The 27317-nt window shown below is 44.2% G+C and overlaps 1 protein-coding gene across 4 annotated transcripts; it reads right to left on the bottom strand.

Annotated features, from left to right (window-relative positions):
- Positions 1-947: 947 nt before the first annotated feature.
- Positions 948-27317, bottom strand: LOC124048769 (pikachurin-like). 4 transcript variants are annotated; one of them, XM_046369836.1, is made up of 23 exons: positions 27019-27317; positions 26455-26564; positions 18392-18478; positions 18272-18298; positions 18038-18155; positions 17503-17638; positions 15829-15995; positions 15624-15739; positions 15041-15512; positions 14814-14914; positions 14554-14654; positions 14337-14481; positions 14035-14224; positions 13047-13172; positions 12707-12950; positions 12370-12481; positions 12073-12201; positions 4286-4466; positions 2907-2982; positions 2652-2795; positions 2431-2514; positions 2186-2289; positions 948-2077 (listed from the first exon to the last, which is right to left on the bottom strand). In XM_046369836.1, the coding sequence occupies exons 1-23, from the start codon at positions 27122-27124 to the stop codon at positions 1926-1928; spliced, it is 3228 nt and encodes a 1075-aa protein (XP_046225792.1). In that variant the 5' UTR covers positions 27125-27317; the 3' UTR covers positions 948-1925. The 4 variants fall into 4 exon arrangements, 3 of the variants coding, with proteins under 3 accessions (XP_046225792.1, XP_046225791.1, XP_046225793.1); XM_046369835.1 differs by having other exon boundaries at positions 12370-12950; XR_006841298.1 differs by lacking the exons at positions 948-2077; positions 2186-2289; positions 2431-2514; positions 2652-2795; positions 2907-2982 and having other exon boundaries at positions 4332-4466; positions 12375-12950.

Below are 27317 nucleotides of genomic sequence, written 5' to 3' on the forward strand. Positions count from 1 at the left end.
GTACCATGAGAGTAGTATACACTGAGTATTGTACAGCGTGAGTATTGTACCATGAGAGTAGTATACACCGAGTATTGTACAGCGTGAGTATTATACACCGAGTATTGTACAGCATGAGTATTGTACCTTGGGAGCATTGTACACAGAGTACTGTACAGTGAGATACACTGAGTATTGTACAGCATGCGTATTGTACGGTGAGAGTATTATACACAGAGTATTGTACAGTGTGAGTATTGTACAGCGGGTATTATACAGCGAGTATTACACAGTGTGAATATTATACACCAATTATTGTACAGTGAGTATTAGTGTGAGTATTATGCACTGATTATTGTACAGCGTGAATATTGTACAGTGAGCAGCACAGGGGTATCTTCCTAACAAACAAGGTTTCCGCTGTGAATCTGTTGTATAGAAAAAGGTACAATGCACGTTGCTAGACATGCTAGATGGAAATCGAGCACTCACAAAAAAATGATGTTCTTTTCAGTAGGAGAAGGAGTAATTGTTCTGAAAATCTTAAGACCGTTTATCTGGAACGGCAGAAATGGCCCTCAGATTCTCAGAACAGAAAGCAGAACATTTGCTCTTTCTCCTACTGAAAATAAGATGATTTTTTCAGCAATTTCTGACTGACATCTTTTTGAGTGGAAGATGTGCATGAACATTTCTAGGAAATGTTTGTCCTTTGCCATCACTTTCTATTGCGCTATTGTTCCCCTATGGCAGACAATATAACAAGGACTGTATATATGTGTTTGTATGGAGGAGTCTGGCAGACTATTTCTGGCCCAGTAGGTGGTCAGTTGTTTGGGAAAATAATGTTTCAGTTTGAAGACTTTTTTCTCAGTTATGACACAACACAAGAAAGGTAACTTTAGTGGTACACCTGTCAAGACAATATTACCACATTATTTCTCAATGAAAGACAATCAAATATAACATGCTATTTAAAATGTTTATGTTTGTAAAAAGGCATGTCAGGACATGTTATGGCATTTGTATATATTTCCACATCCATAAAATCTTCCGCATATTGCAACACATATACATCCTATATATTTCCTTTGACAGATATATGGTTACAATGCAAGTTGAACGTTGTATTCGTCATATGTACAGGATACACATGGTGTACACTGTCCAAGGAAATGCTTACTTGCAGGTTCCTTCTCTACAATGCAACAACAATAAGAAATAATAAGTTAAGAGTTAAGAATATGAACATAAAGTAAACACAATGCATGTATTACGGGATTAAATACACAAAACAGCTGGATGGCAGTATCTGACAGTACAAAACCCTACACCCCACCTCAGTAACAGGCACGAAGAGATTCTAAAAGGCTGTTTCATGCCTCTACTGCCCATGAGATCAAAAAATAGACATTTTCAAAACAATGGAAATTCTTTACAGTAAAAAAACAATAAATAATAAAATATTTGCAAGTTTAACCATCAATTGAGTGTTTGGGTTCATCCCAAGACATACAGTGAATATGAACATAATTATAAAACATGATATAGTCTGCTCATGGTCCCCCCCTGTAAATGAGTCCCCTCTGTAAATGAGTCCCCTCTGTAAATGAGTCCCCTCTGTAAATGAGTCCCCTCTGTAAATGAGTCCCCTCTGTAAATGAGTCCCCTCTGTAAATGAGTCCCCTCTGTAAATGAGTCCCCTCTGTAAATGAGTCCCCCTGTAAATGAGTCCCCTCTGTAAATGAGTCCCCTCTGTAAATGAGTCCCCTCTGTAAATGAGTCCCCCCTGTAAATGAGTCCCCTCTGTAAATGAGTCCCCTCTGTAAATGAGTCCCCTCTGTAAATGAGTCCCCTCTGTAAATGAGTCCCCTCTGTAAATGAGTCCCCTCTGTAAATGAGTCCCCTCTGTAAATGAGTGCCCAGGGAAACGAGGTTAGCAGCTGTCAGGGCCGGCATGTGTTGATGTTCTTGCCGGCGGCAGCATCCTCTACCAGGGACAGGTGGTAGTCAGTAGAGAGGGTGAGCTGAGAAATGCAGCCCACCAGGCCCCACAGGTACTGGCCATGGGTATACAAGCCAACCTCTTTCATTCCACCTGCAGGAACCACGGCATCATCATCATCCTTAATATTATTTTCAACATCAATATTACCACCATATCATTCCCACCACCACCCCTGCTATCTCCAACAGCACTACTGACCCAGGTACACCATGCTGTTGGTATTCAGCTGTCTCATGTTGCCTGGTGATCTCCCTGTACTGGTCTCATAGTGGTCCACTGTCAGGCTCCCATACTGGCCATCTCTGATAAAGACACAACCTCATTACATCACACCACCAGAAAACAGACTCCACCAAATCGCTGTGTAAATGCAGGTAACGTAATTGTTTGTCAACACGTCAATATTTCAGAGCCAAAGAAAGGCTGGAATAGTGAGAGGTCACCTGACTGCCTTGACCCGATGCCATTGTCCATCACTAAAGGTTCCATTGATCATTACTATGGCAACACCACTTCCAAGGTTATAGCTGAATAGAAAGGGTCAACGTTAGAGAGAAGCATGATCTCCCTCTCTCTCTCTCTCTCAAACACACTCTCTCTCTCTCTCTCTCTCTCTCTCTGACCCCTGGCATATAGCCTCCATTGTTTACAGGGCTACCTGTACCTGAAGATGAGAGCCCCGTCGTCCAAGCCCAGAGAAACAAAGTCACTGTTGGCTCTCACAGGAGTGTGGCCTCGCCATAGCAACAAGCCATCCTGAGCAGAGCTCCTAAAGCGCAGCAACACATGAGTCCTGCAGCCGGACACCCTGATACAGAGATAGTAGTCAAGAGTGAAGAGATAAAAGTATTATCTACTGACATGGTTAGTTGATACATAATGAAATATGCAAATAATCTGGAAAAGCGAAGGGGCATACCTCTTTAAAATGTCCTTGTTGTTATAAACGAGGTAGCTTCGTCCAATAAACTGGGGAGTCTCAGTTGCCTCGGTTACTAAAGGATGTACAGTGTCTTCAGAAAGCATTTATACCCTTTGACTTTTTCCACATTTTGTTATGGTCACAGCCTTAATTAAAAAATGATTAAATATATATTTTTTCTAATCCATCTACACACAATACCTCATAATGACAAAGTGAAAACGTGTTTTTTGATTTTTTTGTAAATGTATTAAAGAAGAAATACAGAAATATGTCATTTACATAAGTATTCACAACCCTCAGTCCAGAATCACCTTAGCGATTACAGCTGGGAAGCTTTTCTTCCAGCTCTGTCAAGTTGGTTGTTGATCATTGCTAGACAGCCATTTTTTAAAAGTCTAGACTGTAATTAGAGCATTTAGGACATTCAATGCCGTCTTGGTAGGCAAGTCCAGTGTTAATTTGGACTTATGTTATTGTCCTGCTGAAAGATGAATTAGTCTCCCAGTGTCTGTTGGAAAGCAGACAACCAATATTTTGCCTGTGCTTAGCTCTATTCCGTTTCTGCTCAAAGGGATATTCAATGTTTTTGTTACTTTTTTTTTTTTTTACCCATCTAAAAATAGGTGCCTTTCTTTGGGAGGCATAGGAAAACCTCCCTGGTCTTTGTGGTTGAATCTGTGTTTGAAATTCACTGGCCGACTGTGGTACCTTACAAATATTTTTATGTGTGGGGTAGAGATGAGGTGGTCATTCAAAAATCATGTTAAACACTATTATTGCACACAGAGTCCATGCAACTTATGTGACTTAAGAACATTCATACTCCTGACCTTATTTATATTGAATATGTACTGATATTTCAGCATATAGCCTGAAATTAATTTATGAACACATCTAAAAACATAATTCCACTTTGACATTATGGTGTATTGTGTGGTTGCCAGTGACACAAAATCTCAATTTAAAATCAACAAAAAAATTCATCCTGTACCAACAAAATGTGGTAAAATTCAAGGGGTGTGAATACTTCCTGAAGGCACAGTAAAGGGGAACCTGTACTTACCCACAATTTCCACTAGATGGCACTACAACTTTTCACATGGACATTCAAATCAATAGGGTGTTTCCAATTACAAGTAAACGCCACGTGCTTTCACATGCTGTAATACAGCTTATTGTTATAATATGTCATTGTAGAATTACGCACCGGAGCAACATGACACACAGTGAGACTTACAGTTCATGCAGTAAGTTCCACATTCTGCTCAGCAATACCATGGTCAGAGAAGAGAGAGGGTGAGAGGTGGGTACACTAGAGATGTGTGCATGCAACATACACATGTATTATATAGTATAGCAGTGAGAGGTCTGACCTTGTAGACAGTGCTTTCCAGTGTATCCCAGGGGGCAGTCACACTCATACAAGGCCTGTTTTGGGCGGCACGTGCCCCTGTTGGCACAGGGGGAGTCTACACAGGGGTGCAGGGAGTTCTCCATGTTTACCCCTTCAGAGAAGTCCTGGGGCAGACGGATGCTGCGCTCATTAAGAGTGATCTGATAGAGATGGGAAGGGCAGAGGAATATGGAACAGCCAATAAGGATACAGGAGGGTGGAGACAAATAGTTAGTTATGCCCTATGTAATGTATCCCCGGCAATCATTATGTACAATACTGTTACAGAACCACATAGCTTCAGTAAAATGTCACTAAGTGTTTTAGAAACCTTTACATTTCCTATGGGGGGGGGACATGCCCTGCAAACAATAATGAGTCGTTGGGACGTCCCCGTGACCTCATGAAATGGTTGCCTAAAGTCGTCAGGACGTTGTGTCATGTTCCGCTGGAGGATTTTGTCTAGTTCCCGGTTTGTCCCGTGGATCTTTTAATTTAAAAACATTTTTTTTTAACCGAGACCACACACACACACACACACACACACACACACACACACACACACACACACACACACTAGTTTCATTATACACCACCCCTTGTTACTGTTGCCAAGCCCATCAAGGCCCTGATTGGTGAACAACTGATCCAGTCACAGCTCTTTGTCTTTTGGCAATGCTGGGGACACAGAGTGCTTTCACATACAGTTTTTTCAACTTATATAGTTGACACATTTTGACATACATTATTACATTGCGCATGTATTTTTCATCCCAAGAATGTCTTAAAAGCGGCTAACTGGGAACTATAAAAAGGTCCGCCAAGGAACGTTCACTTGGGACCGTCACCTGATGTTTTATTTGTAGTTCAGTTTATTAATTCAACCATTAAAAAAAAAAACAAGCACTCATACAACTAGAAAAAGCCATACATGCACATGAGTTAAATCACGGAGGATAACACAAAGTCTGGGACTTATTTCCATTGTGTTCCTCTTGAAACAAGATGGCTGGGCAAGATCGAACACAGTATGACAGCGAGATAATGAAACAGAAAAAGAACATCTATTTCATCATTGCAGTTACATCATAGGGGTCATTCACACGGGCACAGAAGACATCAAACAGTGTTTTTTACTTTATTTTTAATGCTGCCCAGAGGGGGAAGTGATTTTTATGTGCAGAGACAACTCCTTCCACTCCAGTATAGAAGAAAGTGCCCTTCCCAGCATTACTCCTGAACCTTGATAAGTACACATTAGCGACACCTGATCTTGGGCCTCATTTAGAAAACTGTGCAGAGGATTCACGTCAAAGGGTGGAGTACGGACGAAACACAGAAAGGGCTTATGCACAAAAATATTCTGATTTATAACAGTGTGCGCGCACATGTCCAACGCCGGTTTACCTTCATAAATCACAATCAACTTGAAATTTGGCACATGTGAGCGAGCGTCTTGTCCCACCCTTTTGACACCCAAATCAACTCATATTTTATTTGTCACATACACATGGTTAGCAGATGTTAATGAAAGTGTAGCAAAATTCATGTGCTTTTTTTATTTAGTTATTTATTTCACCTTTATTTAACCAGGTAGGCCAGTTGAGAACAAGTTCTCATTTACAACTGCAACCTGGCCAAGATAAAGCAAAGCAGTGTGACACAGACAACAACACAGAGTTACACATGGAGTAAACAATAAACATGCCAATAACACAATAGAAAAAAAGAAAGTCTATATACAGTGTGTGCAAAAGGCATGAGGAGGTAGGCAATAAATAGGCCATAGTAGCAAAGAATGACAATTTAGCAGATTAACACGAGTGATAAATGAGCAGATGATGATGTGCAAGTAGAGATACTAGTGGGCAAAAAAACAGTATGGGGATGAGGTAGGTAGATTGGGTGGGCTATTTACAGATGGACTATGTACAGCTGCAGCGATCGGTTAGCTGATGTTTAAAGTTGGTGAGGGACAGATAAGTCTCCAGCTTCAGCGATTTTTGCAATTCGTTCCAGTCACTGGCAGCAGAGAACTGGAAGGAAAGGCGGCCAAATGAGGTGTTGGCTTTGGGGATGATCAGTGAGATATACCTGCTGGAACGTGTGCTATGGGTGGGTGTTGTTATTGTGACCAGTGAACTGAGATTAGGAGGAGTTTTACCTCGCATAGACTTATAGATGACCTGGAGCCATTGGGTCTGGCGACGAATATGTAATGAGGGCCTGCCGACTAGAGCATACAGGTCGCAGTGGTGGGTGGTATAAGGTGATTTGGTAACAAAACAGATGACACCGCCATGCAGTAATATCTAACAAGTAATCTAACCTAACAGTTTCACAACAACTACCTTATATACACACACACAAGTGTAAAGGAATTAATAAGAATATGTACATAAAAATATATGAATGAGCGATGGCCGAACGGGATAGGAAAGATGCAGTAGATGATATAGAATACAGTATATACATATGAGATGAGTAATGTAGGGTATGTAAACATTATATGAAGTGTCATTGTTTAAAGTGGCTAGTGATACATTTATTACATCATTTTCATCATTATTAAAGTGGCTGGAGTTGAGTCAGTATGTTGGCAGCAGCCAGTCTGTTAGTGGTGGCAGTTTAACAGTCTGATGGCCTTGAGATAGAAGCTGTTTTTCAGTGTCTCTGTCCCTGCTTTGATGCACCTGTACTGACCTCACCTTCTGGATGATAGTGGGGTGAACAGGCAGCGGCTCGGGTGGTTGTTGTCCTTGATGCTCTTTTCGGCCTTCCTGTGACATCGGGTGGTGTAGGTGTCATGGAGGGCAGGTAGTTTGTTCCTGGTGATGCGTTGAGCAGACCTCACTCCCCTCTGGAGAGCCTTGCGGTTGTGGGAGGAGCAGTTGTCGTACCAGGCAGTGATACAGCCCGACAGGATGCTCTCGATTGTGCATCTGTAAAAGTTTAGTGTTTTTGGTGACAAGCCCAATTTCTTCAGCCTCCTGAGGTTGAAGAGGCGCTGCTGCGCCTTCTTCACCACGCTGTCTGTGTGGGTGGACCCTCTGTTTGTCCATGAAGTGTACGCCAAGGAACATAAAACTTTCCAACCTCTCCACTACTGTCCAGTCGATGTGGATAGGGGGGGGGTGCTCCCTCTGCTGTTTCCTGAAGTCCACGATCATCTCCTTTGTTTTGTTGACATTGAGTGTGAAGTTATTTTCCTGACACCACACTCCGAGGGTCCTCACCTCCTCCCTGTAGGCCGTCTCATCGTTGTTGGTAATCAAGTCTACCACTGTAGTGTCGTCTGTAAACTTGATGATTGAGTTGGAGGCGTGCATGGCCACGCAGTCATGGGCGAACAGGAGAGGGCTGAGAACGCAATCTTGTGGGGCCCCAGTGTTGAGGATCAACGGGGTGGAGGTGTTGTTACCCTCACCACCTGAGGGCGGCCTGTCAAGAAGTCCAGGACCCAGTCGCACAGGGCAGGTTTGAGGAGTTGAGGGTACTGTGGTGTTAAATTCTGAGCTGTAGTCGATGAACAGCATTCTTACATACAGTGGGGCAAAAAAGTATTTAGTCAGCCACCAATTGTGCAAGTTCTCCCACTTAAAAAGATGAGGCCTGTAATTTTCATCCTAGGTACACTTCAACTATGACAGACAAAATGAGAAAAAAATATATATTTGCAAATTATGGTGGAAAATAAGTATTTGGTCAATAACAAAAGTTTCTCAATACTTTGTTATATACCCTTTGTTGGCAATGACAGAGGTCAAACGTTTTCTGTAACTCTTCACAAGGTTTTCACACACTGTTGCTGGTATTTTGGCCTATTCCTCCATGCAGATCTCCTCTAGAGCAGTGATGTTTTGGGGCTGTTGCTGGGCAACACGGACATCATTGTTGGGTAACATCATTGTCATGCTGAAAGACCCAGCCATGTTTCATCTTCAATGCCCTTGCTGATGGAAGGAGGTTTTCACTCAAAATCTCACGATACATGGCCCCATTCATGCTTTCCTTTACACGGATCAGTTGTCCTGGTCCCTTTGCAGAAAAACAGCCCCAAAGCATGATGTTTCCACCTCCATGCTTCACAGTAGGTATGGTGTTCTTTGGATGCAACTCAGCATTCTTTGTCCTCCAAACACGACGAGTTGAGACTTTACCAAAAAGTTATATTTTGGTTTCATCTGACCATATGACATTCTCCCAATCTTCTTCTGGATCATCCAAATGCTCTCTAGCAAACTTCAGATGGGCCTGGATATGTACTGGCTTAAGCAGGGGGACACGTCTGGCACTGCACGATTTGAGTCCCTGGCGGCGTAGTGTGTTACTGATGGTAGGCGTTTGTTACTTTGGTCCCAGCTCTCTGCAGGTCATTCACTAGGTCCCCCCGTGTGGTTCTAGGATTTTTGCTCACCGTTCTTGTGATCATTTTGGCCCCACGGGGTGAGATCTTGCGTGGAGCCCCAGATCGAGGGAGATTATCAGTATGTCTTCCATTTCCTAATAATTGCTCCCACAGTTGATTTCTTCAAACCAAGCTGCTTACCTATTGCAGATTCAGTCTTCCCCAGCCTGGTGCAGGTCTACAATTTTGTTTCTGGTGTCCTTTGAGAGATCTTTGGTCTTGGCCATAGTGGAGTTTGGAGTGTGACTGTTTGAGGTTGTGGACAGGTGTCTTTTATACTGATAACAAGTTCAAACAGGTGCCATTTATAAAAGGAAACGAGTGGAGGACAGAGGAGCCTCTTAAAAGAAGAAATTACAGGTCTGTGAGAGCCAGAAATCTTGCTTGATTGTAGGTGACCAAATACTTATTTTCCACCATAATTTGCAAATAAATTCATTTTAAAAATTCCTACAATGTGATTTTCTGGATTTTTTCTCTCTCATTTTGTCTGTCATAGTTGAAGTCTACCTATGATGAAAATTACAGGCCTCTCTCATCTTTTTAAGTGGGAGAACTTGCACAATTGGTGGCTGACTAAATACTTTTTTGCCCTAACCCACTGTCCAGATGGGTGAGGGCAATGTGCAGTGTGTTTGGGATTGCGTCATCTGTGGACCCATTGGGCCGGTAAGCAAATTGGAGTGGGTCTAGGATGGAGGTGATATGGTCCTTGACTAGTCTCTCAAAGCACTTCATGATGACGGAAGTGAGTGCTACAGGGCGATAGTAATTTAGCTCAGTTACCGTTGTTTTCTTGGGAACAGGAACAATGGTGGCCCTCTTGAAACATGTGGGAACAGCAGACTGACATAAGGATTGATTGAATATGTCCGTAAACACACCAGCCAGCATAGTTGCCTATAAATGAAACGCCCTAATTAATATTCATCAAAAACTGACTGCATGACGACAATAACGGCAGAAAGGCTCAAAAAAAGACATTTCACCCAGTGTGAAATGGAAGTTCTTGTAGTAGAGGTTGAAGCAAAATATATTGTTTGGTGGACACAGTGTGGGTATTACAAATGCCAAAAAGGCGTTAGAGTGGCAGCATGTGGCAGACACTGTGAATGCTGCTGGCTCAGAAGGTCGGACCCTCTCAGAAATAAAAAAGAAGAGGTCCGATATAAAAGCCTTTTGAGTGGAGTAGTGACGGAGGTGGAGGGGGACACAACCATGCAAGACACACCGGATGATCCAGGTATGTAATGACAATTCCCTCATTTCAAAAGAGTCAACCAAATGCATTCAAGTTGTGTTTAAAACATATTTACACAAACATTGACATTTTCTATTAATTTTTTTTAGTCGCTGCGTATTCCAGCAGAGGTCGGTGGCGCTGCAGCCGAGCGTTCCAGCGGGGGTCGGTGGCGCTGCAGCCGAGCGTTCCAGCGGGGGTCGGTGGCGCTGCAGCCGAGCGTTCCAGCGGGGGTCGGTGGCGCTGCAGCCGAGCGTTCCAGCGGGGGTCGGTGGCGCTGCAGCTGAGCGGAAGCCGAGCGTTCCAGCGGGGGTCGGTGGCGCTGCAGCTGAGCGGAAGCCGAGAGTTCCAGCGGGGGTCGGTGGCGCTGCAGCTGAGCGGAAGCCGAGCATTCCAGCGGGGGTCGGTGGCGCTGCAGCTGAGCGGAAGCCGAGCGTTCCACCGGGGGTCGGTGGCGCTGCAGCTGAGCGGAAGGCAGAGCGTTCCACCGGGGGTCGGTGGCGCTGCAGCTGAGCGGAAGCCGAGTGTTCTAGCGGGGGTCAGTGGCGCTGCAGCTGAGCGGAAGCCGAGTGCGCCCAGCCCCGGCATCTCCACTGCACTTCGTGTGTCACAACCCTCCAGCGGCCGTGTCCTCACATATGCAGTCCTGCAAAAGCAAAGAGACTATAGACGCTATTAACGAGGTTGCCAAGGTGTTGCAGTGAGACAGGCACGTCTTGGTTTCTGCGGGTGCTTCTCTGTAAAGCTGGGCCCACTACAGCACAGAGAAGCAAGAAAACAATGCTTGGTAATTCGGAACCGGCTCATAAACCACTCATCATCGGCCAGTAAATCTTGCTGGTCTCTAAAAATTCACTCTCTCCGAATTCTTCCAACAGTGCCAAAGCAGCCATTGTGGGTCATTACACATTGTAATTGCCTTTTTATACCCACCCATTTGATGGTCAAAGCTACCCAGTTGCGTAACACCTTCAGGTGTGGTAATTACCCTGATTTTAACTGACAATGACAGGGCCATTATCACATTGACAGTTCTGTGCAACAAACATGTGATAACAATAAATGAAAACTGTGTACTCGTATCTGCCCGACTGAGGCATCGAAACATGCATCAGTTTAAATGTAATTTGTCCTACTGTTCACCTTATTATTTATTAGAATACATTTAATAATGTGCAAGTATTGTTTAATAATTACAGATACAATTAACTATGATTCCCGATTAAACTGTACAGCATATTTGAGGGGTTCTTTTGCAAAAACAGATCTCTGTTTGTATTTATTATCCTAAATCATGTTTTTTGTGTGTACTCCAGGGAGCTCTTCATATATAATACGTGAGAGGTAATATTTAGATTTATTTTACACAATGGTATCAATTTCAAAGCATTTCTTGAGTGTCATTCTTCTGCCATCGGAGTCGCAGTTTCTAATTTTATGTGCGTACGTATGGGTCAAAGTGCCAGTGGAGGACCGCACATTCAAGTTTGTTTTTTAGAAATCCCAAAGTTTGCTTAGAAAGTGGCGTACACCTTATTTTCTTAATCAGTTAGAAATCTGGGCGCAGAACCATAAATACTCACGTAAACCAAACCCAGTCTAATCTGGGACACCCTAGCCTCAACAGGCAGCCAATTGAGTTCTTGAAAGCAGCTCCTGCCTATGAGAGTATGTGGACTCCCCTTCAAGACTATCCTGATCAGCTTATTCTGGGCTATCTGGAGCTTCCCCTTCAGAAGCTTAGATAAGCCCCCCCCCAAACCAGGAAGTACTAGCGAGTCAAAATGGCATTGAATGAGGGCAGTGGCTAGCACTTTTATGGAGTCCTTATCAAGCAGCTTGGACTTTCTACCCAAAAACTTAGTCCTGGCATTAACCTTCCCTAGCACTTTAGTGGGAATGCTTTAGTGGGAACGTACAGGGAACTAGACAAAAGTCCCCCAGAGAACATTCCCTTGGGATCATTACGTAGTGTTCTTAGAACGTCACTGGGATAACGCCGCACCGAAACCCTTAAGGGACAAAATGGGAACGTCGCCGAATGTCCACAGGACATCCCATTTACTGGGTGGTGTCATATCTACCTACCAAACACTGGGGGCTCTTTGGTCTGTGGTACCTTTTGGATACTGCCAGTGAAGTGGTGGCGCAAGGCAGCACCAGCGTTGATCTTAGTCCTGGGGTTGGTGTGTTCTGGAACGCCCCCGATGTACAGAGGACCGCTGCACCTGATCTGAGTGAATGCTCCCTGAACAACAGGAGAGAGGAAGCCAAACTACATTTACTTAAAACAACAATCAAAGATGACCAAATTCACATTTCAGTATTCTTCTAATTTACAGTTTGAATACATTATGATCAGTCTTTACTGAAATGTTCAGTGTATGTTTTCAGCAGGCTCCATGAAGGTCTGTACCTCACCCAGACTGTGTGTGGGCATCTGATTATCCACCTGCAGGATGCCCTCTCTGCCCGTCCTGGAGACACGCAGCTCATGCCACTCGTTCATTGTGAGCGTCTCTTCACTCCTGCACATGAACGATACAGCAACCTTACCAGTACTTACCAGACACACCATTTCTCCTATTTGCTTACATTTATGTAATGCCTTGGTTCTGCACATAGATGGCATTTCCTCAGAATGTGAGTGCTCCACAATGTCAACATGTTGAAATAAAAAAAATAAAAAAATGTGCATGCTTCTCAAAAACAGGACTCTCCCACGACTAAGCAACCCTACTGTTATCCTTAACCTGATGGTGGCTGTCCCAGAGCCACAGTCGAAGCTGAACTCCAAGTATCCTCCCAGCAGACTGATTGACAGGAAGTCTCTGCTGGCTGAGTCCTGGCTGTAGAGCAGAATGCCATCAGGAGCCGTCGGCCTGAAGGTCACCTCAAACTCCATCCAGGACAGGTAGTGTCTGGAGGACCGAGGCCAGGGGGCGCTGGCGTACGACAGCACAGACGCATTAAAGTACGGCACCACCAGCTGGAAGCCTGGGGGAATACATGGAAGCGGTTACAGGTAAGGTGTGTGTGTAATTACAGTAAGTTCAAGATTTTTTTAAATGTGGAGATGTGGTAGCTACTCACTCTCCTGGCATAGAGGACCCCTATAACCCAGTGTGCACAGACATATGTACCCATCTGCATGGCTGGCAAAGCAAGTTCCTTCATTGGCACAGGTGACCCCTTCACAGACACTGGCACTGCATTCACCTACAGGGTGAACCACATACACCATAGTGTACCAGTCATTTAAAACAGTCCTACATACATTCTGTCATACTAGAGGCATAGAGAACAGATGTTTATGAAAGTGAGCAAGAGAGCGAGGGAGAGAAAGACAGAATGAGAAAAGAGGAAGAGATATATTGAAAGATAGATACGGAGAAAGAGTGGAAAAAAAGAAAGACAGAAAAAAATACAAAGTGTGTCAGTCTCCCTTTTTTTGTTTTTACATAATCTAATTTATTGAGTCAGCTCATTACGGACTATTGTGTCTGACCACTTTGGCATCTCCCTGCTGGCATTCATCAAATCCTATTGAACTAGAACACAGACTTCCTTTCTGTCTCTCTGAATAATAGGAGTGATGAGGAGGAAGGCTTCCAGAGGCTGCCATAGAAACGCATCTCACCAACCCTCGGCCAATCTAACCAGACGCAGACCCACACATCAAAGCTTTGTCTGCTCAGTCTTAATGTGCACATGTTGTGCACAACAAGGACTGCTGTGTGTCACAATATCTACTGAACAACTGACTCAAGATGACAGTATGTTCTTAGGATATTCAGACATCAACAAGAAAGAAGGCAAATTGGCCAGTGACCAGAAAGTTGTTGGTTCCGACAGAAAAGAAGACATGACAAGGGGCTTCAGAACAATTAGAAGCTTATAACCTACTGTCATTAAACACTTGTATGATAATCATTGATTGACATATTACTTGCTATGACCTTCAGGCAATAACATAAATAAGCAGGGATGAACTCACCAAACACAGAGAGTAAATGAGGTGAGAGATTAGGATGGAAACATTCATGTATTAGAATCCAGTGGCTTCAGTTCAATGACTCACCCACATCCGCCCCACTAAGAGCCCATCCCATTGGCCAAGGCCTCATGTCTGTCACCCTGCTGTTGATACTTAGCGTCTGGATACACCCCTGGAAACCACGATTGGTCCCTGCTGTCCTGGCCAGCCAATAAGCATTAGGGGAGCCGCCCACGTAAAGAGGGGTTCTGAATGTGATCTTATTGTAGTCGCCCTGTAGGATCAGAGATTAGGAGATACACACCCGGCCAGAGCCGGGCCGCACATAGGGTTATTACATTGTATAATGTGTATTTACCAGTAGCAGCAGAATGAATTGTCCTCACCTGTGAGTGTCCTGTGACAGGTGTGTCATTGTCCAGTCTTAGCCAGCCAATCGCACCCTCCCTGTCGACAACGACACTGTGCCACTGGTCCAGTGCCACCCGACTCCCACTCACTATCTGGGCAGTGCCTGTGCCACAGTTAAACCTGCACACACAGATAGAGGTGAGGTGAGTCAGTCAGTGTGTGACTGACTGATTTGTATCAACATCCACCCACCTAAAGTGGAGCTTCCCATGTATGAGAGCCAGCGAGGTGAAGTCTCCACTGCCATGTTCATTCTCCCCACAGAACAACAGAAGGCCATTCTCGGAGTCAGTCTGTGGGGTAACAAGACAGGGGTGAGCATCCATTTGTTTTACATCCTTTAGAATACAATACCATTGGCCTTTTATTTGGGATGCACACAATAGCTTTACAGCTTATTTCTATGAAGGAACTGCAACACATTCAGAATGAAACGGACATCAACAATTTACCTTAAACTCAAGCATGATCTGAAAGGATTGGTAGGAATTCTTCAGAGGCTCAAAGGCAACATGGGAGAAGCCGTAAAACTGTGGATATTTCACCACTACAACTGGAGGACAAAGAAACCAAGAACAAAAATAAACAAATAAGCTCAAATTCAGTAGCAAAACAGACAGAGACTAGTGTCCATCAACTAAAAAAATAATAGTCCATTAGAGTGGTTCTCTTGTCTCACCCTGAGAGCAGGCGTCCCCTCCTCGGCCCAGGGCACAGTAACAGCGAGATCCCCCACTTTGGTAGTCATCTATACACACACTGTTGAGAGAACATACAGCGTCCTCACAGGCCAGGTCATACAGCCCCCTCACCTGTCCCTTCCACTGGGACCTGGGGCCGGGAGGGGTAGGGGAGAGGGGGCCAGCCAGGGTGGAGCGTGCCGGGAGTGGGGCTGAGCTAGGGGTCGGCAGAAGGCTATCCAGGCCTGGAGACGAGGTGAGGGCAACTGGGTTGGTGGTATGGGTGTGGTTGGTAGGAATGAGTGTGGTAGAGGTGGATATTATAGTGGTTGCCTTGTTAACAGTGATGATGGTGCCAGAATCAGCAGTGTTCTCTCTAGAAGACATTCTTCCTCCCCCTGCGTGTGAGATGGGACTCCATGTTCGGGACCTCGGCAGAGATCGTCGGTCTTCTTCTGGAGAGAAAAGTGGCTGGAGCAAAGACAGTAGGACACACAAAAAAAAGAAGAGATACTTGGACGTTTGGCAAATAGCTAACGAGAAACAGAGTGATTGTGAAGCCTGCATGACACGGTCTTTTACCTCCTGAATGAGGGCCCCATAATCAGAGTTCTTAACATCAGTCAAATCCTCCAGATGAATGTTGCCGTTGCCAGGAGAACCCTGACCCAAACTCCCGCTGCCCCCTTCCTGCACACCTGACACAGAGACATGAATACATGACAATCACGGACTTGGACGAGCAGTTTGTCAAATCATTCATGAAGAGATGCCTCCCCACACTCACTGAAGGTCCACACTGGGTCAGTGATGTCACTGTGTGGGCTGGCTCCGTAGACATTGACTGCCTGGACAGCAAAATGGTACTGAGTGTCAGGATCCAGTCCTCTCACAACCACCGAGCTGCTGTTCACTGGATCCTTTAGGGACGTCCAATCAGAGTCCAGCTCTGGTCTGCACGGTATCACAGGTAGAGACAGACTCTGAGGTAACGGTATAAGTAACTGTGAATGCATTTGACTCAGCCATTACAATCTGACTGGGTAGTGTGTCAAAGACAGGCAGGTAAGGGATAGGTTAGGAACTCTTACACACGTTAGACAACATCCACGTACACGTGTGAGACGGGCTCTTCCAAAACACCCGCTTGCTTACTGTAATTGCGTGCTCATATTGCCATTGCTGAGACAGGTTGAAACATTATAGAATTGTGAAGGTCTGAACAACAGCCTGTCAGTGAAACTGAGCTCAGCAAAATATAGACAAGTGAAGTATGTTCGCGTTGACCTTGTCCACAAAGTCATGCTGACTACAGCCTTTCATAAGTACTATAATGCCTTCGTAAACATCCTTCAACTCCAGTCACGTAGTTTCAATGATAGTCAGTATCCATCCTCTATTCACAACAGATTCAAGCGAGAAATGCCCTCCAGTCATTTTAGCCCTCTAGTCATCTTGTTAAAAGGACAGAACAGTATCTAGCTGGATCCAGACACACATCGTCTCTCTCTGGTGTATACTGTATGTGTGTGGTCTGTCCCTGGCTCTGGATATCTGCTATCTGCCAGCTCTTTAGACAAGAGATGAATTACTCAATAAAAATCCTACGGTACTTCACAGCATCATTAACATTCCATGTTTGGTCCCAACACGCAAACAGGCTGCACGCAAACATTTACTCGGTCTGCTGTTCAAATGACTCCTTTTTGGAATGTCCATTCAAATCTATCGAAATGTTTGACTAATTGACGATTTCTTTAGGTTCTTCTCTAAATCCTTGTACCCATAGAAAAAAGAAAATGCACACAGCTCATCCCCATTGAACTGTCACAAAGTATTGTGGCGTTTGTGTGTCTGACCTTAACCTCGTGAACCACTGTAAAATCCATTATCACGCTTAGCACTCCTGTAGATTTCCAACATCGGTTTTCCTCCACTGCTTTTGTTCATCAAAACCAAACGTGTTGGCAACCTATCTGTAAGAGCAGTGGTTCCGGGAGATTGTTGAAAATAGCCACCGTATGTTATGTACAACCTAATCTCCCGTGGACAGATTCTGCGTGTAGACCAAAGAATCAGCCGGGATTGAATGGGAGGTGTGAGATAACGAGCTGGAGCAGCTCAGGTCTTTGGGTTCTCGCCACGGTGTATACAGACGTATCAGGATTGGGGGCGAAGACTGAGAGTTTCCTTTAGTGAGGGTGGAAACTTCACAAACCGTCGGAACTGTCCATTTCTAAACACATATAGACCCACAAGTTAATGAGACAGCTGACCCCATTTTGCAGGATTTTACTTAACCGAGATTATGCACAACCATAATATTTTCAGCCAAAGTGGTCTTCACGTTAATTCAAGGACACATTTAATCATTTAATTACAGCAGTAAAGGAAAGAAGACAAGCGGTTGACTGGGGCACACACTAATAAGCACTATAAAAAGAAGAAAAACAACTCTTACCTGATATAATACACAATGAAATGAAGGACAGGTGAGCTTCCCTTTCTTTCACTCCGTTTCCATGACAACTCGGTTTCAGTGTCCGAAACAGCCCTTACGGCTGGTTGTGAGGGGGCCGAGGGGGGCATGCACATCTCTGTTGAGGGTAGTGGTGGAGTGTGGAAAGATACAAAAACGATCAAAGATGTGAAATCTTTTCTCTGAAATTCCACGTCCTTGTTATTAACTCAAAGCGCGGGTGCATTCAGGGGCAGTGGAGCAAAGGGGCATTCAGTAGGTTCCCGTGACGCATGAACCACCCCTCAACCCCCAGCATCAAATTGTTGTTGTACAGTACAGCGAATGAACTGAAAATAACAATCCCAGAAGAGCCATTTGTAGTCAAAGTGCCACCTCCAACCATTCCACTCTTTTCTAAACATTCAGTAAATAATTCAGCCCCAGATTCATTGCTACACGCAGTAAGCGCACTGGTTTTCCCTCATTCAGGATGACTAGACTGGCCAAGGTGAGTCCCTCTCCTCCATCCACTTACCTGGTTGGAAGGTGCTGACTCTCCGTGGCACGCTGGGTCGTCCCTCTCCTGCCCATCCATACGCACCGACACTAAACACATACTGAGCTGCCATCTTCAAACTGCCAATTTCTACATCCTTACAGCCACAGGAAGATAAAAATATATATATATAGGAAGATAAACACTTTGTGCTCATTCTATCAGTAATCTCAGCTGAATGATAGTTGAACATGTAATGCAAAATACACTTACAAAAATGGCGTGCCCATTGAACTTTACCTGAAGGTCAAAATAAAGGATTTTCAGAGAAAAATTGTTGACAGAATAACTTGGAAATATAACATATTCAATATAGAAGGAGAAATAGCTCACTGCAGCCAACACGTCCAGACTGAGACGAACATTCACTGCTACTGCTGAACTTGCTGGACGGCCATTCCTCATCTCAGTGTAAAACACCTACAGCAGAATACACAAATACTGCATGTAGAATTATACACATCTGTATACATCTCAGGACACCTCAGATTAAATCACCTCTGGGATCATTTGTATTGTAAAACAAATCAAGGAAACCATGTGGTTGTCTGTACACAAAAGGACTGTGGGGAGTTGAGGACAGCAGAGGACAAAAAAAGAGCCTATAAGAGACAAACAGAACCAAGTCTAAGTTACTGTAGCCCACTGAACTGATTTCTGGGCTGACCTTGCTCATCGTTTAACAATGTGGCCCATTACAATGACAAGCCATAGTCAAAGCTGAAACACTAACTGCATGTTGTTTTATGGTAGGACAATTAGTGTACAGCTGCCTGCTCAACCACGGCAAGGCATGGTTACTGCCACGCTGAACAATATGCCTGTCACACTATTAAATGCAGACAACAGAACTCCAAATGAGACAAAGAGCTGTAATAACTCAAAAATATCTCAAGGCTTGCAGTCTGTTCAATTGAATTAGCATCTTGCCACAACCAGCACCTCAAGGACTACAAGATGCCATATCAATGTGCGCACCTCGCTTTCCCTGCACATCAGAAGGACTACAAGATGCCATATCAATGTGCGCACCTCGCTTTCCCTGCACATCAGAAGGACTACAAGATGCCATATCAATGTGCGCACCTCGCTTTCCCTGCACATCAGAAGGACTACAAGATGCCATATCAATGTGCGCACCTCGCTTTCCCTGCACATCAGAAGGACTACAAGATGCCATATCAATGTGCGCACCTCGCTTTCCCTGCACATCAGAAGGACTACAAGATGCCATATCAATGTGCGCACCTCGCTTTCCCTGCACATCAGAAGGACTACAAGATGCCATATCAATGTGCGCACCTCGCTTTCCCTGCACATCAGAAGGACTACAAGATGCCATATCAATGTGCGCACCTCGCTTTCCCTGCACATCAGAAGGACTACAAGATGCCATATCAATGTGCGCACCTCGCTTTCCCTGCACATCAGAAGGACTACAAGATGCCATATCAATGTGCGCACCTCGCTTTCCCTGCACATCAGAAGGACTACAAGATGCCATATCAATGTGCGCACCTCGCTTTCCCTGCACATCAGAAGGACTACAAGATGCCATATCAATGTGCGCACCTCGCTTTCCCTGCACATCAGAAGGACTACAAGATGCCATATCAATGTGCGCACCTCGCTTTCCCTGCACATCAGAAGGACTACAAGATGCCATATCAATGTGCGCACCTCGCTTTCCCTGCACATCAGAAGGACTACAAGATGCCATATCAATGTGCGCACCTCGCTTTCCCTGCACATCAGAAGGACTACAAGATGCCATATCAATGTGCGCACCTCGCTTTCCCTGCACATCAGAAGGACTACAAGATGCCATATCAATGTGCGCACCTCGCTTTCCCTGCACATCAGAAGGACTACAAGATGCCATATCAATGTGCGCACCTCGCTTTCCCTGCACATCAGAAGGACTACAAGATGCCATATCAATGTGCGCACCTCGCTTTCCCTGCACATCAGAAGGACTACAAGATGCCATATCAATGTGCGCACCTCGCTTTCCCTGCACATCAGAAGGACTACAAGATGCCATATCAATGTGCGCACCTCGCTTTCCCTGCACATCAGAAGGACTACAAGATGCCATATCAATGTGCACATCAGAAGGCAAGATGCCTCGCTTTCTTTCCCTGCACATCAGAAGGACTACAAGATGCCATATCAATGTGCGCACCTCGCTTTCCCTGCACATCAGAAGGACTACAAGATGCCATATCAATGTGCGCACCTGCACATCGCTTTCCCTGCACATCAGAAGGACTACAAGATGCCATATCAATGTGCGCACCTCGCTTTCCCTGCACATCAGAAGGACTACAAGATGCCATATCAATGTGCGCACCTCGCTTTCCCTGCACATCAGAAGGACTACAAGATGCCATATCAATGTGCGCACCTCGCTTTCCCTGCACATCAGAAGGACTACAAGATGCCATATCAATGTGCGCACCTCGCTTTCCCTGCACATCAGAAGGACTACAAGATGCCATATCAATGTGCGCACCTCGCTTTCCCTGCACATCAGAAGGACTACAAGATGCCATATCAATGTGCGCACCTCGCTTTCCCTGCACATCAGAAGGACTACAAGATGCCATATCAATGTGCGCACCTCGCTTTCCCTGCACATCAGAAGGACTACAAGATGCCATATCAATGTGCGCACCTCGCTTTCCCTGCACATCAGAAGGACTACAAGATGCCATATCAATGTGCGCACCTCGCTTTCCCTGCACATCAGAAGGACTACAAGATGCCATATCAATGTGCGCACCTCGCTTTCCCTGCACATCAGAAGGACTACAAGATGCCATATCAATGTGCGCACCTCGCTTTCCCTGCACATCAGAAGGACTACAAGATGCCATATCAATGTGCAATGTGCGCACCTCGCTTTCCCTGCACATCAGAAGATTGTTCATGCCGACAGCAGTACACTCACATGTCTAATAGGATTGAAGTGTTCCTTGTCCTTCTTACATCCAAACATCCTCCCTGAGCCTATGCTGGTACTGCACAGTGTTGGCATTAACCCTCTAAGGGTAAACTCCTGTCCTGTACAGTTCCTTCAGGAAAGTATTCAGACCCCTTGAGTTTTCCCACATTTTGTTACGTTACAGCCTCAGCAATCTACACACAATACCCCATAATGACAAATTGAAAACGGGTTCTTAAGACATTTTTGCCAATTTATTAAAGATAAAACAGACATTCCTTATTTACATAAATGTTCAGACCATTTGCTATGAGACTCAAAAAAAATGAGCTCAGGTGCATCATGTTTCCATTGATCCTTGAGATGTTTCTACAACTTGATTGTAGTCCACCTGTGGAAAAAAAATCTATTTATTTGACATTATTTGGAAAGACACACCTGTCTATATAAGGTCCCACAGTTGACGGTGCATGTCAGAGCAAAAACCAATCCATGAGGTTGAAAGAATTGTCTGTAAATCAAATCAAATTTCACACACTTAGCAGATGTTATTGTAGGTGTTGCGAAATGCTTGTGTTCCAACAGTGCAGTAGTGTCAAACAATACACAAATCTAAAAGTAAGAGTGGAATTAAGAAATATATAAATATTAGGTTGAGCAATGTCAGAGTGGCATTGACTAAAATACAGTTGAATAGAATACAGTATATACATGAGTAAAGCAGTATGTAAACATTATTAAAGTGGCCAGTGATTCCCTGTCTATGTATACAGGGCAACAGCCTCTAAGGTGCAGGGTTGAGTAACCGGGTGGTAGCCGGCTAGCAATGCCTATTTAACTGTCTGATGGCCTTGAGGTTAGAAGCTGTTTTTCAGTCTCTCGGTCCCAGCTTTGATGTACCTGTACTGACCTTGCCTTCTGGATGAGAGCGGAGTGAACTGGTGGAGGCTCAGGTTGTTGATGTCCTTGATGATCTTTTTGGCCTTCCTGTGACATCGGGTCCTATAGGTGTCCTGGACGGCAGGCAGAGTGCCCCCAGTGATGCGTTGGGCAGACCGCGCCACCCTCTGGAGAGCCCTGCGGTTGCGGGCGGTGCAGTTGCCATACCAGGCGGTGATACAGCCCGACAGGATGCTCTCAATTGTGTATCTGTAAAAGTTTCTGAAGGTCTTAGGGGCCAAGCCAAATTTCTTCAGCCACCTGAGGTTGAAGAGGCGCTGTTGCTCCTTCTTCACCACACAATCTGTGTGGAAGAACCATTTCAGATTGTCAGTGATGTGTATGCCAAGGAACTTGAAGCTTTCCACCTTTTCCACTGCGGCCCCGTCACAGGGTGTGCTCCCTCTGCTGTTTCCTGAAGTCCACTTTCAGCTCCTTCATTTTGTTGACAATGATGGAGAGGTTATTTTCCTGGCTCCACTCCGCCAGGGCCCTCACCTCCTCCCTGTAGGCTGTCTCATCATTGTTGGTAATCAGGCCTACTGCTGCTGTTTCGTCAGTAAACTTGATGATTGTGTTGGAGGTGTGCGTGACTACGCAGTCATGGGTGAACAGGGAGTACAGGAGTGGACTGAGCATGCAAACTTGTGGGGCCCCAGTGTTAAGGATCAGCGAAGTGGAGGTGTTGTTTCCTACCTTCACCACCTGAGGGTGGTGGCCCGTCAGGAAGTCCAAGACCCAGTTACACAGGGTGGAGTTCAGACCCAGGGCCCGAGCATAATGAGGAGCTTGGAGGGTACTGTGGAGTTGAAGGCTGAGCTATAGTCAGTGAACAGCATTCTGACATTGGTATTCCTCTTGTCCAGATGGGATAGGGCAGTGCGATGGTGTCATCTGTGGATCTATTGGGGCGGTAAGCCATGGAGAATGAGAGCCCACAGTCCTTGGGAGCGGGCAGAGTCGGTGGCACTGTGTTATCCTCAAAGCAGGCAAAGAAGATGTTTAGCTTGTCTGGAAGCAAGACGTTGGTGTCCGCGATGTGGCTGGTTTTCACTTTGTAATCCATGATTGTCTGTAGACTCTGCCTCATATGTCTCGTGTCTGTAGAGCTCCAGATTGTGTCGAAGGCACAGATCTGGGGAACAGTACCGAAAAAGTTCTACAGCATTGAAGGTCCCCAAGAACACAGTGGCCTCGATCGTTCTTAAATGGAATACGTTTGGAAACACCATGACTCTTCCTAGAGCTGGCCTTCTGGCCAAACTGAGCAATCGGTGGAGAAGGGCCATGGTCATGGAAGTGACAAAGAACCCAATGGTCAGTGACAGAGCTCTAGAGTTCCTCTGTAGAGATGGGAGAACCTTCCAGATGGACAACCATCTCTGCAGCATTCCACCAATCAGACCTTTATGGTAGAGTGGCCAGAAGGAAGCCACACCTCAGTAAAAAGGCACATGACAGCCACTTGGAGTTTGCCGAAAGGCACCTAACGCACTCTCAGACCATGAAAAACAAGATTCTCTGATCTGATGAAACCAACATTGAACTCTAGTCAGGACTGAGGGAAAGATGTACAGAGCAAAGTACAGCGAGATCCTTGATGAAAACCTCAGGCTCCAGGGGAGAAGGTTTCACCTTCCAACAGGCCAACGACCCGAAGCACACAACCAAGATAACACAGGAGTGGCTTCAGGACAAATCTCTGAATGTCCATGAGTGTCCCAGCCAGAGCCCGGACTTGAATCAGATCTAACATCTCTGGAGAGACCTGAAAATAGCTGTGTAGCGACGCTCCCCATTCAACCGGACAAAGCTTGAGAGGATCTGCAGAGAACAACGGGAGAAACTCCCCAAATACAGGTGTGCCAAGCTTGGAGCGTCATACCCAAGAAGACTTGAAGCTGTTATCGCTGCTAAAGGTACTTCAAAGTGCTGATTAAAAGTTCTGAATACTTATGTAAATGTGATAGTTTTAAAATGTTTAATACATTTGCAAAAAGCTCTAAAAACCTGGTTTTGCTTTGTCATTATGGGGTATTGTGTGTAGATTGAGGGGAACATTTTTATTTAATCAATTTTAGAATACGGCTGTAATGTTACAAAACTTGGAAAAAGTCAAGGGGTTTGAATACTTTCTGAATGCACTGTATAGTGCTTTCATTTCTAAACGGTAAATCAAGTGCTTTCATTTCTAAACGGTAAATCAGATATGTATGAAAATACCCTCAAATAAAAAGGTGACATTATGTACAGTCGCCTCATGAAACATTTGATCTCAAATCCAAAATTATGGAGAAAAATAAATAAATCGAAGTTAGGGGAGTGTATATTTAAAAAATATATACAAAAAAATACATACAAAAATGTATGAATCCAATTCGTACAATATGTTACAAATTTGTTGTGTTTAAGATACTGGACTGCAGCTTTAAGTGCATAAAGACACTTCATGACAGGCTTTCCTTGCTAAATCATATACACAAGACAAGTCACCTTGGTAGCTCTTTACACTCATAACACATATGCGGTTTGAAAATGGCAGATTTGGTCACTGATAAGCACCTAAATTGGACCGCAGTGGCTAACATGCTATACATGTCAGAGGTAAGAGTCTTCAGACTCTCCGCTTGACAACACTGTATGGGATTCAGCTGACAGCATTCTAAACGGCAGCATCAAGCACAACAAGAAGATGCCCCCATCCCTCCTGCTAATTGGGCTACTTTTGCATATTTTTCGTTGCTTGAGAGAGGGGAATGCTGTAAATCAGGAGAACTCGAAGCTGTTGAGGATTATAATAAATAATGCTGTGATGTCATACAAGCAAACCACACACCCCTAAGTCCAAATGTGCACTTCACATTTCCATATTATAAAACAAATGTAAATTATAGCATTAATGTGTATAATCGCATATGTTCAATGTACAGTTATAAGGATAACATGGCGTCATACCCTGGGTTGTTCTGAACAGAATGAGCCTATGTTTGTCGTATTTAGAAGACAATTTGCTGTGGAACACTCCCCTGAATGCACTCATGAATCCATTCTATACGCACCAAAGTGCCTTGTGAAAACTTAACACTATAGGATTCTATTGTATAACTTAGCTAGTCATGTTGACAATAGAACAAGCTTTCAAATTATGCCCACCTGACCCAAATTGCAATTTATAATGGACCATTTTTGGATTGCGTAAACACCAGTATGGTGTGATGGTGGGGATCCCCCCCACGCAAATACTGTTTACCGATATTTTTTATCAATAATTATGATAAAAAAGTGGGCTTAAAAATTAAGTTAGTAAATCATTTTACATCAGAATTTTTTTTAAGCAGAGCAAATCTGAGGGGGCATGTGCCCTTGTGTCTTGGGCATAACGGATCTCCATACAGGGCTATGTTCCAAACCAAAAAAATACAAGTGTGCTTGTATCTCATAGAGCCTTCAACCTCATAGTTGAAGGCTCTTTCCTTGAGTCATAAAAGTGCATTGAAATGATTTAGTAAGTGTGCACACTTTGGAGAGGTGTATGGCCTCTTGTGCAAATACTTTTCTCACGACTTACGTTGCACCTACCCCTCATTTACCATAAATATTGTTATTATGTTACTGAATGTATCCACAGTATTTTCAGATTTATTTATCGGCAAATCCTGCGAAAAGTACAGTAAAAGTACAGTAAAATGTACATAAAAGCAAGTGTAATATTCGTATTCAGTCTTGTGTCAGGTGAAGTGATGTGTCCTCACCTTTTGGTCTGATAATTTACCCATAATCGATAAAGTGTTCCCGTTCAATTGCTAACGTGGTTAAGCATAGGTTTCTCATATTTTTCTTCTGTTTGAAACAATTCCATTTGGTACCATCCCACGAGTGTAAACGGTTAACAAACAATCTGCTAAAATACAGTAAAGACAGGCTTGTTTTGGATCTCAAAAGGTAGCAGTGACGAGAAATCTGACAGAAATGAACACTCTCATAAAGACACAGTTACTTTGTAGGCTATCCCCTGGAGGGAAACTGACTGGGGTTTAAATGACTTTGACTAGATGACAAAATGACTACAGGATTTTACAAGCCGTCATGTGGATCTCTAAGCATGGATTATTCATTTAATCATCTCCTCCCAGGCTCAGGGCCTTGTCACAATTTGGTATTACAACTAAGAGTCTGAATATAAACTGTGACTAAAAGCAAAAACAACCCCTTTCTGATTTTCCCTTGGGAGAGTACATTTAAAACCTGCAGTAGCTAATGATGTGTGTGGGAAGCAAACTTTGCAGTTTCACATGACAATGGCGTTTCTGTCTACTAGAGATATAGCAAGAGAGGAAGTTTGATTTGGAATAAATGAAAAACAAACTATTTCCTTCTGTTGGGAGAAGGTTAGGCAGGGGTCAGTCGCTCTCTCTTCATGAGAACTTGACTAAGATTAGAGATGGTTTTCCTTACAACACTCAAACGTCATCATTCCAGAGGTGTATAAGTGAGACACAGTAGATCTTACCTTGTAACCTGTTACAGTACTGATGTGTCTCAAGGGTATCCACCACTTGACCCGGACTGCAGTGCAGTTGATCGTCTCCAGCTCAATGTCCAGAGGTGGATGGAGACGCTCTGCACAACCAAGAAAAACACGACTATTTTTTAACACAGTAGTACCAAGTGAACAACGACAGTAACATTTATAATTGTATTTAACCATTTTGTCCACTGGAAGTTGTACTATGGGATGCTTTCAAACCCATAGAGCTGCTGAGTTGACAGCATAGCTCACATCCCTATATAACATAGCTATCTTCCGTGGCAGCTATATTTAAGCTATATACTGGGAATAGAAGTTCATACATCAACATATATGGGCTACAGGTACGAACAAACTGTAACGCCTTCCAAAAGTCACCAAAGTCCATGTGTCGCCTAAACATAACAATGCTGCAAGGATTTTATTGGGTGAATTGGGCTACATCATAATAAAACAAATACTAAGCTACACAACAAGCACTTGAATAAAATGTCCACAATAAATTGTCAGAGCTTCAACTTAATGCAGGGGAGGACATTAACTTACCTGATCCTCTGACGTACGTCCTTTTAACAGCAAAAGATATGCCCACCGCGTTCAGTAACACCAACGCAATAAAGCACATGCGTATCTTTTGACTCAAGACATCCATAACTCAGAAAGAGTTAATCAACTGTAAACAACACAGAGCATAACACTTTGAGGAATGCGTTTGAGCGAGTGTGCACTCTGTTGCAAACGGAAAATGTTTCCCGAGAATAGGTGTGTGTATGCGCAAGCGAGACGAGTTCAATCATCTCTCCGAGACGGTCAACATTCGGATGATGATACCAGACAGCCTTCTC

This window comes from Oncorhynchus gorbuscha, linkage group LG11 (genome assembly GCF_021184085.1).
Source record: "Oncorhynchus gorbuscha isolate QuinsamMale2020 ecotype Even-year linkage group LG11, OgorEven_v1.0, whole genome shotgun sequence".
NCBI lineage: Eukaryota > Metazoa > Chordata > Actinopteri > Salmoniformes > Salmonidae > Oncorhynchus > Oncorhynchus gorbuscha.

Bases quoted from the DNA above. Each gene is read 5' to 3' on its own strand.
- LOC124048769 (XM_046369835.1), bottom strand. From the start codon at position 27,124: ATGGATGTCTTGAGTCAAAAGATACGCATGTGCTTTATTGCGTTGGTG. The intron at 18,479-26,454 runs GTAAGATCTACT...ATTCTGCTGTAG, and splicing joins GTACTGTAACAGGTTACAAG to GTGTTTTACACTGAGATGAG. The intron at 2,515-2,651 runs GTACAGGTAGCC...CTTTCTATTCAG, and splicing joins GACGGGGCTCTCATCTTCAG to CTATAACCTTGGAAGTGGTG.